The 12,392-nt window shown below is 31.9% G+C and overlaps 1 protein-coding gene across 2 annotated transcripts in view; it reads left to right on the top strand.

The window, feature by feature from the left end:
- The window catches only part of LOC108905181 (putative inorganic phosphate cotransporter), a 121,095-nt gene extending 110,212 nt beyond the window's left edge, over positions 1-10,883 (top strand). For both annotated transcript variants that reach the window (XM_018707966.1, XM_018707965.2), the window contains exons 5-9: positions 441-661; positions 717-866; positions 4,438-4,570; positions 4,627-4,868; positions 10,390-10,883. In XM_018707966.1, coding sequence (XP_018563482.1) covers positions 441-661; positions 717-866; positions 4,438-4,570; positions 4,627-4,868; positions 10,390-10,575 — 932 coding nt within the window. In that variant the 3' untranslated portion in view covers positions 10,576-10,883. The remainder of the gene's footprint in view (positions 1-440; positions 662-716; positions 867-4,437; positions 4,571-4,626; positions 4,869-10,389) is intronic.
- The last annotated feature ends 1,509 nt before the right edge of the window (positions 10,884-12,392 follow it).

Raw genomic sequence — 12,392 nt, 5'->3', positions numbered from 1 at the left:
AAGAACTGGCTAGAAAAGAATACAAATGAACAATTGATTTATTGTGCAATGATTTGTTTTCGTTGAAAGTTTAATGACAAGTTATAAAGCAGATAAATCAGCTACTGCAGTGTTTGAGATATTACATATTTTAAGTACATAAACAACAAATATTGTTAAATTAATACTTAGTGGACTGTACTGGAGGCTGTATATTCCAAAATTTGTTGTATTGCACCTGAACGAAACTTACAATAGGCATGCAATATTTTTCAAGAAAATTTTTTCTTTTCAATAATAAGTATCAAAATATTTCTTGAAATTTATTATATAGAAATATAGAACTTATGGAAATACAGTTTTCAGTTACATGTTGACAATATGAAGTTTATTCTCGATTTCATATTGTTTTCATACGAGGAAGTTAAACGGTTATGACGTAAGTTTTTTGTAATTTCTAGGAGCACAGTTTGGAACGGTCATATCGATGCCTCTGAGCGGTCTTCTTTCCGAGTGCGCTTTGGGATGGCCCTCAATATTTTACGTTTTTGGAGCTGTGGGAACTGTTTGGTGCGTCTTCTTCCTCATTTTCGTCTTTGAAGATCCCGAGACTAATACTCGTATGGACTCGGAAGAGAGACTGTACATCCAGAAAGAGTTGGGAAGCAAAATTGGAGTTCCGGTAAGGCTTCAAGAAAACGAGTTGGTTTCCTAATAATCGCGTATTCGGTTTGCAGATTCCCCCTATTCCTTGGAAGGCCATTGTGAAATCGATGCCATTTTGGGCTATCCTCCTGGCCCATATGGGACACAATTATGGTTATGAGACGCTCATGACCGAGCTGCCTACTTATATGAAACAAGTCCATCATTTCAGTATTAAAGATGTAAGTTTTTGTTTTTTGGTACATTTGTTTAATATTTACTTAATTCGTAATGACGTCAAAGTGATAATACAGAAAAAGAAGAGTTAATTTTCTGACAGTATAATTTACTCGTTAATTATTTATGTATATTGATCAAAAAGTTTGTCCGACATTATTTATTTATTCACTAATCTCACAGATGATAATGTATTAAATAACAAGCAAATTTTCAAGGATAATCGGTATGTCAGTGGTTCAACATAATAAAAAAATTGTTAGTGTAATAGTTTACTTATCGTTGTTTACATTAAGTTAAAAAATCATATTTAGGTTTTTAATGTAAATGTAAATAGAAATATGCTGTCCACTTCCCTTGTTTATGGCGGGTAGGTGGTGATTTTCTGTAATAATGCAAATTAAATTGAATTTCTCGCATACCTACTAGCTTCTTAACCAACAGAAAAACTTATACGAAAATTTAAAAAATCTGATTATACAGGGTGATTCATAAATGTTGACCAAAAATGAAACCTCGTATTCTTTGGTGGATTTTAAAGGGAGTTTTCCCTATAAAGTTTTTATCTAGGATGCTTCGTTAAACAGGGTGTTAAATAATTTAAAAACTAGTAAGTGAAATAATTTGAAATTGGGCACATGTATTTATATAAACATTGTCCAAAATCTGAGGGCTTTTCCTAAAATTTACATGCTCCAGTGGCGGAGATACAGGGTATCGGAGGATCGGAGTTTTTAAATTATTTAAATTATTTAAAAAATATTAAAAATATTTTTTAAAGTTTAACACCCTGTATCTTTTTAATGGAGCGTCCTAGATAAAAAGGAAAGACTCCCCTTAAAATTCACCAAAGAATACGAGGTTTCATTTTTGGTCACCATTTGTGAATCACCCTGTATTAATTATATCCAAAAAAACAGGGTTAAAACGAACTATGACGTTCAAGCAATTTTATTGTATGAATCGTTCAAAGGTTTCATTTTTGATGAAAAAACCGAGTTCTATTAAATTAAAGGGTGGAAATTGAAAGTAGGAGTGAAAATGCACCCCTTTCAATTTTTAAATTCTAGCTCGAAAATGAAGCAAAATTTCACTATAGTTTATAGGAAAAATTATTTAGAGAATTGAATTTCCCATCGAAGTGGCTTACTTAAAAAATTTAAAAGAAAAATTTTATGCAAAAAATCGTTAATAAACAATTTTAAAAAAGCAAAAAATAATATTTTTTATTTATTTTTTACTTTTTTGACTCTAATTTCTTTTTTAGTAGAAGTAGGCAAAGAAAATTTTTGTACAAAAAAACTAGATGAGATTCCCTTCAAAATGATTTTGAATTTTTGGACTTATTATTGACCGAGTTATAACCGGTCAAACTTAAATATTTTTTAGATTTTCGTCGTTTTTAACATAATAATGGTTATAAATCTTATTATTTTTACAACAAATTGGATCTTTACTTAATAAAAAATTATTTCAAAAGTTTCATTTGTTAATAATAAAGATTTTCACAACTTCTTATTTTTTGCTTTTTTAAAATTGTTTATTAACGATTTTTGCATAAAATGTTTCTTTTAAATTTTTTAAATAAGCCATTTCGATGGAAAATTCAATTTTCTACAAAATTTTTCCTATGAACTATAACGAAATTTTGCTTCGTTTTCGTGCTATATTTAAGAAACTGCAAAAGGGCATTTTCACCCTTCAATCTTCAATTTCAACCCTCTAATTTAACCCCGCGGTTTTTTCATTTTAAATATCCCCTCGAACAAGTCACGTGATGAAAATCCTTGAACGTCTTATTTCCTTCCTTTTTGCAAAAAATGAGAATTAAAACTATAAGGGTAAACGCGACGAAATTAAAAAAATTGGCTAATTGAAAGTTTAAGCAGCCTTATATCGGTCAATTTTCATCTAAAAATATTTTACAACCTCTTATTTTGAAGGAAATTGTAACTACTTTTTTTCTATAAAGCAATGCCTATACCTATCTTTACTCAAAAGAAAAAAAAAACTAGAGGCAAAAAAGTAAAAAAAAACTAATTTTTTACTTTTTTTAAATAACTTATTAGCGATTTTTTGCATAAAATTTTCCTTTCAATTTTTTTTAAATAAGGGATTTCGATGGAAAATTCAATTCTCTAAATATTTCTTCATATGAACTATAGCGAAATTTTGCTTCGTTTTCGAGCTATAATTAAAAAAATAGAAGGGGTGCATTTTCACCCCTATCTCCAGTTTTTTCATCTAAATTGACCATTTGAACGATTCATGTAATAAAATATCTTGAAGGTTATAGTTCCTTTTAACATCCTATAATCAACAGCCTATGTAGGATATTTGGAAAATACGAACATAAATATTAAGAACGCCGGAATTTCAAAACTGGGGTAAAATTACTATATTTTTAATTTTTGCGTCCATCGGCAAAGCAGCGAGAGGTATCAAATAGAAAATAAATTTTGCCAATATGCGAATTGGTAATATCTCCAGCAATTTTTTTAATTCCAAGTTATTTTTCACCAACACAGATTTAGTTACCTATCACTTTACTTATTTATTCATTATAAATCAATCAAGATGGATTAGTGGGTCATCGACATCGATTGGTGCCTCATTTTTTTCTTCTTAATCAACTCTCAATTAGATCATTATGGTTAAACAATTTCCGGGCTGGCTGTTGCGTCATCAGTTTAGACTTTTTGACGTTTCAAGGAACCTATCGCTTCCTTCGGAAAAACACTGTTCCTGTGAAGAGAGCGAAAGAAATGTCAAGGGTCTAATAAGACTACAGCCTCATGAAAAGTGAGAACGCTTCGAGCGAGTTTGGTTGTAACTCTACAACAGAAATTTAGAACAGTATACTTGTTTGTCTCACTAGTGCCCTGTGTAGACGTTATAGTTGCTCCGAAAGTAAAAAACTTAACATAGAAGTTATAGAATCCAAAGTAATCGAAACGCTTAATTCACTTTCTGAGAGGTCACGGACTTGCCAGTCATGCTGATTAGACCAATAAGAAAATAAAACACATCTACATTAAGAAAGATAAAGAAAATAAAAGATGCAAGTTTACCTCTCAGCAACAAAAGAGCGGCCGACTTTTTATACAATTTAAAACCTCATAACTGCAATTTTTAATTCAGAAGGGCTGTGATTTCTATCAAAATTACTTCTTGTGTGAATTTTAGAACTCGTAGGCACAGTAAATTTTCTTTGGGCGCCTGCACTTATAACAAAATCTCTACTAGAGAACCTACAACCCCATGAATTTGTTTAATATAGAGTAATGAGTCAACGCAAAAATGCAATTAAAAACACTGAACTTCCGAGATAAATATTGGTCGATTCGTTTAGAGAGCGCATAATTGCCGTCGGAATTTTTTTTTATCACGGACTGTAAATCAACCGTCGGACACTTTTTTTATCTTATTTATATATGTTCTGATCAAACAGTATAAGAAAATTAATTAATATCTTGAATAACATCACCCCTTACTGTTATTTTGATGAATATGATAACCACGAATATTTATTTCATAGTTCAACTTATTTCACCAATTTTATTATTTTTCTTGTAGAATGGAATCCTGTCTGCTTTACCGTACTTAGCTATGTGGATATTCTCCATCTTCATTAGTCACGTAGCCGACTGGATGTTAACCAAGCCATACTTCACTCATACTATTGTACGAAAACTTATCAATGGAATTGGTAAGACTTCACCGCAATGAAAGTGCGCAGATTTGAAACCTCCTTGAAATTTCTAGGTCAGTATGGTCCTGCTATTGCTTTGCTAGCTGTATCGTTTACGGGTTGTGATAAATGGTTAACCGTGGCCCTCCTCACTGTTGGAGTTGGACTTAATGGCGGTATCTATTCCGGTTTCAAAGTCAACCATCTGGACATTTCTCCACAGTTTGCCGGCATCCTGATGGCGTTCACCAACTGCTTGGCTAACCTTGCTGGGCTGCTTGCCCCGATTTATGCTGGGAATGTCGTGGTTGGCACGGTGAGTATTTCATTTCGTCGGACATACTCGAAATATGTCGCATAATTTTGATATCATTTGTAGTGAAAAATATTTTTCAATAAGTGTGTGGTGATGAGATAAGCTAATCTACAATTTATACTACTCTGGATGTTATCGCCGGAAAAATTCCATGTTTTTGGAAAGTTTTCTTCCATAGATAAATGCAAGTTGTTCGTAGACTGAAATTTTTATTTTACGCTGCCTTTGAAGACATGTGGTTTAAACAGAACTCTTGTTGCACTTAAACTTGCATTTAAACTTCTCCAAAATGGTCGAATAATGTTTTAGTTACGAAATTTGGTCTTTGAGTTAAACCATTTCTGCTCACATGTAGTCAATTTAAGCAAAACCTAAGTTACTAGAGTAGAGTAGTTCTGGTGTTCCACAAGTTCAAATGTAGAACCATTCTTATTTTTACTGTTAATTTGTGATGGGTGTAACTTTTTGTCTTGTATCTTCTTAGCAGACGACATGAGGATTTAGGGTGATTCAGAACTTAGAAAAAAAAAATTTGGATGTACAGGGGACTATTACAAATACAATTTTGTAAAGAAAAAATCAAAAATAATAAAATAATTTGACATACATGATGTTACAACATCTGTTCAAAATTTTGTCCACCGACGTATAAACACATTTGGGTCCGTCGTACTCAGTTTCTACAAACTATCACAAATGTTGTCTTGCTTCACCGTAAATTAAAATGATATCCATCAACTCCGAATTGCTATACACGCAAGCCATTTTTGACACTAACTACTAAAAAACTTTTGTAAACACTTGCAACGACGATTGTAAAAACGGATTTCAGTATTCGGAGTCGCTTAAGCCACGTGGCAATGATGCTAAAGACTACTGTTGTCCAGCTATGTAATGGTTGAAAGTAATACAACTTCAATAATTTTTTTCTCGGAACCTACCCACTAAACATTTTTCAGTTTCTGACATGTTTCAGAAACGTTTCCATTTTTCTTGAAACGTTTCATAAAAAATCCATGCAACGTTCTGGTAACGTTCTAGAAGCCCAAGATGTCCTCCCCAAAATACGTTTCCAATGAAACGTTTCAAAAAATTGGTTTCAGTAACATTCTTTTTATGTTCCATTTATGCCCTCGATATTTTTGTTTTACGTTTCAGTATATTTTCAGAAATGTTTGAGTAACATAATAATTTTATTACCATATTGTTCTCATAATGCTCTCAACTTTAGATCATTTTCATTTCAAAAGCGTTTTTGAAATAGTATAAATAGTGTGAGTATTTTTTTAAATATCTCTAATACTCCTTTGTGATATTTTTATTTGTATTGTGAATGACTTAATTCGAACTAAAAAAAGTTACATTGTATATTAAAAAAAATAAATATGCTCTTCTAGTTTGGGGATGCGGCAACTTTTACTAAGAATTTCTTTCTTTTTGAGAAGCCACTGAAAAAAGTTTCTAATATGGATTATGAATTTTGCCATTCATCGTACAAATAAAAATATCACAAAACAATATCAGAAGCATTAAAAAAAAGCTACACATTTTATATAGTTCAAATACGCTTCTGAAATGGAAATTTTCTAATGTTGAGACCTTCATGAATATGGTAACAATGACGAACTGATAATTAGAAAAAGTTAGTTATGATTATGAATCTTAAAATGGTAGGTACATGAAAAACAAATAACATTACTGAAAAATAATATAAAGTTATAATTTCTTCTACGCATGGTCAATATTACATATATCCTTTTAATAATAATAAATTATACAGCAGAAATAAGGATACAAAATGATATCTTGACAAAGTAAATATCTGTAGGTATACCTAAACTCTTTTATTTAAGCATGCCTATACACATAAACAAATATAAACATTTGTACAAAATATAAAATAAATGACGTCTATTTCACTTGATTCATCCATATTTCAAATAGTTCTCACTGACTAAGTAGTTGCTCTTCAAATTATATCGAAACGTATAGTTGTTGTTCCATTTTCTTAGTTCTTGTCCCTTGTCCTCTTGTCTGTAATAGGTAGTGGGTATAACTATATTTAGGTAGATGTGACGCAAAATTGGAAATCTCTACACATATCGTTTTAAACATTTTGCATCAATATTCATTATTTTATATGCACCTTACAATAACCACAACTGCACACACTACAAATTATCACATAAAATAGCGTCAAAGTAAAGATGAATAACAACGAAACCAAGCAAACTGACAAACCGCAAACCTAACCTAACATAATACGAATTGAAACGACACACGGGAAACAAATAAACTCGGGCTGTTACGCGCAGTCTACGCAAGTCACGAACATACATTTTTTCTAGACTTGTGTTATAAATATGCTACCACATTTTTTTTTCTAATTATGTCTTTATATAACAAAGGCAAATGAACTAACGCTTGAGAAGGATTGGGGATTGAGAGCAAAATTTAACTAATGCCGAATGTTCCATAAGATAAGCAAAAATAGCAAAGGGTTGTTCGTCTGTTATGTTTCCGAGATCGAAAGGGAATGTTTCGAGTAATGTTTCAAACTCTCTTCAATTGTAACGTTTCGGCTATGTTTCACTAAATAAGTGTTCAAGTGCTACATTTCTGTAATGAAACAGAAACGTTTCTAGTTAATGTTTCAAATGTTCAGTAAAACATCTCATTTGCAACGTTTCATTTACGTTTCGTGTTTAGTGGGTATAAGCATTTTACAAAAAATTTTTGACGATATTGACTCCATTTCTCGTGCCGCGTCTACTCCCAAAGTTTTTTTGATAAGTTGTGAATCATCCTGTATAGAAATAAATATATTAGATTGTTTTTGCTATATGATGATTTCAGGGCCTTGAATGAATACTCGACAAACACTAAGTTATTTTTAAATACCAACAAGTATAAGATAAAGATTTGACAAGGAAGATAAACAATTTTTTTTACTTTAATTTGTAGTGCGTATTAATCTGTAATAATCTGCACCTTCAGCACAAAATAACACTAAAGAATGCAGAGTGCATTGAAAATATTAAGACTTTAATTAATATGTAGTAGGAAAGAATTTTACATCAACAAATACTGGCCCTTGTTCAAAATACCATGGTTTCTAAGGATTGTTATGACGTGAGCCTATAAACCTTATCACTGCCAGTTATAGACCGACAATATATCGCAGTCTGTTTTAATTTTGAACGAAAGTGTGGTTATAATGTTTTATTATAGACATTGCAAAGGCACGTCACAGTAGGTCTACTTGTGAAATTATTTACAAGCATCATATAATCTTCCATCTGATTAATTAATCAAGTTTTTACTGGTACTCAAAATACCAACCCGTCTACAAATATCTTGAAATCTTCAATCGCACACGTGTAGATACTTTAATATAATCAGCGAAGTGCACATTTTCCATTGTAGTATAAATAATTTCAGATTTCTCTTTTCAAATCAAATTTAGTTTCAAAAAATCTTCCTTGATTGAAAATGTTTGTCTTTAAATGATTCATCACTGCATTTCTTAACTTTTAATATTCGCTTTATGTAAACTTTGTTTCAAGCATTATTTTGAACCATTAGAGAAAGTGGAGGAATATCGACTACTTAAAGGTTAGGAGAGACTCTAGATTAAGTATTTGTCATTGTAAATCTTTGAAAAACTTACAAATGCTTGGTAACGTACCGTTTTTAAATTCCACGTAGAAAGTTTTTTACAAATAGTATAATTTCGTTTTACTTTCGAATTATTCTGCTTTTTATTCTTTTTAAAATTTTTTAACAATAAATAATAATTTGAAAATAATTTGTGAATTTTTACTTTAATTTTACATTTAAATCGTAATTAAATAGCTAACAAAATGTTGAAAAAACAAGTTTACTTTGCCTTAATATGTAAAAAAAATAACTTTTTAAATGAACGATAGCTTCATTTATTTATTTAATAATAGTAAAATAATTCCGAAATTGAAATTTTAATTAATATTTCGTTTAACAAAAATTTTTGACATTTTTGTAAATTAAAAAAAAATAATTATAAAAGATGCATTTTTTCTGGGGTTCAGGGCTATTCTACGAATTCGTAAATATGCCCATTGTTATTTTTTCGTCGAGCTACCCCAGTTTAAAAAAAAAAAAAGAAGTTTCTACAATGAATAGAAGGCGAGATATTGCAAAATTTTACAGCGCGCATCAATTTGAACTTTGGATTTCACTTTTCTCGCGCGCGCGACTCGCTTGGACGAGCTTCCCCCACCACCACGCCGCCGGCCGCCGGACAGTTTACTTAGCGAGTACCTTCTCTTTAAAGGGCTCGTGAGTCGTTAATTTTCCACATTTTTCAATGCAATTCACGGGAAATCGTAGTTTACGTCGTAAACTTTATTTTGCGAAAAATTCAAGTCTTAATATTTATAAACAATTGCGCTACGATTTTTTAAAAAAAGATTCTTATCTTGGCTCCTGTTGGTCGTAGAGGGCACTTTTTTTATTTTAAAACTGTATTTTTTTTCCAGCTATCCATTGCACCTATTTTCGGTGAGATAGCATAAATAGCAACAATGTTATTCAAATTGTTTATAAGCGAAAAACGCACGGTTTTTTAATGCACAATTTGAGAATGTTAATGTCAAAAAAGCGGCGATATTTTTTAATAGGTCGCTTAATTGCGTCTTTAAGACTACAATGACGCTTTCAGAATCATGTTTGATTGAAAATTAAGGCCTGTACAGAGGCATAAAGTTCATAACTTTTGGAGCCTCCGCTATAAACAAATAGAATTGTGCGAAAACTATCGCACCTACAGCGCCCACTTTTGGCACACTTTTGAAGTATGACAAAACCCTCAACTTGTCATAGGTTTTATAAAATTTTAACAATAAATGCGATAGTTATAAACAAATGAAAAAATGGGCACTTTTCTTGTTTTTTTGCAATAACTTTTTTGTTTATTAACCGATTTTAATTTAACCAATCTCATTTTGTAGATAATTTTACTCCCTATAAGCTGTCTGTGCGTAACATTTCGCTAAAATTGACGGTTTTCCCCGCAAAGTGAAAAACAGTTTTCCTCACTTATTTGTTTAAATAGAAAAGTTAGCTAATAAAAGTTTTTGACTCACGAGATGAGAGATGTCTTGTATTATGTTCCTTTAGACAATTTTACAATAATCTCGCGGATAGGACTTTTTTCGAGTTTCCCTTTTATTTTCGCTAATTTCCCTGGTGTAAGAGAACAATTTTGCATATTTTGATTAGATTTGAATTATATTGATAGCAGTCGATATTCCCACAAGTTCTCTATCGTCATATATCACAAAGAGAATTTCTGTTTTTTTTTAAATGCCTACATGATCCTTTTTTCTTATTAATGAAATATGTCTTGATGTATTTTTTGAACAAATTATCTAAAGCGAAACCATTATTTTATCATTTTCAGGTGAAGTATTTTAGTTGATTTTCATTTTTAAATTTGATGGTGTAAATTGTAACAAAATTCTTATGTGTATTTTTTCCACAGCCAAGCATAGCTAAGTGGAGGACCGTCTTCATAACTGCTGCATGCGTCTACGCCGGTTGCTGTACATTCTACGTCATCTTCGGATCGGGCGCGCGCCAGTCGTGGGACCAACCGGAGGCGCAAGTAGAGGAAGAAAAGAAGAAAGATGCAGGAGATGATCCAGAGGTTGTGACCACTCGTGCTTAAGAGCAGAAACTGGATTGTATTATTGTGATTTATCTTATTAGCCGTAGTTTAGTGGTATACTACTTAATCCAGTTGCAAAATTAAATTGCCACGTTTCATCTTACCAGTTGTTATTTTATAAATTATATTTTTATGTCATTGTGTAAGAATAAGAAATACTCCCAGTTCGTTTTATGGAGAGCGCATGGAAATTGTCGCTGGAACGGGTCCTTAATAAGAGCGCGGATGTATTGTTGTTGTTTTAAATTATTTATGGAAATAAAAATTATTGTCGAATTTTTATAAAATAAATTTTCTTTCTAAACGAGCCTTTCTAATTTGTTTTACAAGACCTTGTACCGAACATATCCATGAACAAACTATATATTCAAAGTTCAAAGAACATTGCTGAATAATAAGCAGTTGGGAATGTGAAGTGTGGGTGAGATATAACCCTCAATGTGTGTTATTTTTTTAAATGTCGCAGCTACTATGTTGGGTCAATCAGCTTAAAGCTAAAAGTTTAATTTGTCTTAAAATAATAAATTTCCACATAATTCACAAAAAACGGGTTCCTTTGCTTTGTGCCTACTGGCAAAGAGCGACCTACTAAGTTATTTTTAAATACCAACAAGTATAAGATAAAGATTTGACAAGGAAGATAAACAATTTTTTTTACTTTAATTTGTAGTGCGTATTAATCTGTANTCGAATTTTTATAAAATAAATTTTCTTTCTAAACGAGCCTTTCTAATTTGTTTTACAAGACCTTGTACCGAACATATCCATGAACAAACTATATATTCAAAGTTCAAAGAACATTGCTGAATAATAAGCAGTTGGGAATGTGAAGTGTGGGTGAGATATAACCCTCAATGTGTGTTATTTTTTTAAATGTCGCGGCTACTGTGTTGGGTCAATCAGCTTAAAGCTAAAAGTTTAATTTGTCTTAAAATAATAAATTTCCACCTAAGTCGCAAAAAACGGGTTCCTTTGCTTTGTGCCTACTGGCAGAGAGCGACCTACTAAAGGCGGAAATACACATGCCTCTTGCTTGCAGGAGATAACTCCTGGTATGTGCATTTATTAAAAGGCATGCCTGTAGAAGGCGCGCAAGTAAATTGCACATCATTTGATTTTTTGGCATGCAATGTGAGGCGGGGGGTTTCGGCGGAGTTCAAGCAGCATGTCGGAACGTGTCTACTAGTTGCTGGCACTCCAGTAGCTATCACCACTACAAGCGATTTTGTTTTCTACTTTGGATGACTGTATGGGTATCTTTTTTCTGAATGTTGTTTCTAATTTCCAATAACAGTTCATCAAATTTTTCAGGAAGCATTATCAAATGATTTCTGTAGCCATTTATATCTTCTAGCCGCATTTCTGTAAGCAAACAACTGCTTGCTCCATATTCTTCCCTTCTGCTAATCCAGTCTTTTACCCAAATATCTCGTTTCTTTCTTCTGATCTTCTGTTGCTTAATATTTTTAACTACCAATTGAGGTACAAGTAATGGGATAATATTGTTTAATTCATTTCGCACATTTTCCATAGTTAACCTATTATTTTCTGACTAGAAAACTCTCTGATCACTGAAAAACTGGCATATGTACTTGCTACCTACTGAGATGCCAATAAGCCATATAGGCATTCCATTTTACTTGCAAATGTATCAGCAGTGTGCCATCCGCCGGCATATGCCATTTCTTAGCATGCAAGTTACTTACCTATTTTACTGGTATGTGTATTTCCGCCATAATCCGCAGTTACTACGAAGTCACTACCAGATAAAATAAAGTTTTAACTAATGATATTGTGGGAAACAGCTCCTGTGGACT

The sequence above is a fragment of the Anoplophora glabripennis genome, unplaced genomic scaffold (assembly GCF_000390285.2).
Source record: "Anoplophora glabripennis isolate ALB-LARVAE unplaced genomic scaffold, Agla_2.0 scaffold54, whole genome shotgun sequence".
NCBI classification, from domain to species: Eukaryota; Metazoa; Arthropoda; class Insecta; order Coleoptera; family Cerambycidae; genus Anoplophora; species Anoplophora glabripennis.
The sequence above is the reverse complement of the archived record's forward strand: the minus strand, read 5'-3'. Positions and strand labels throughout refer to the sequence as shown.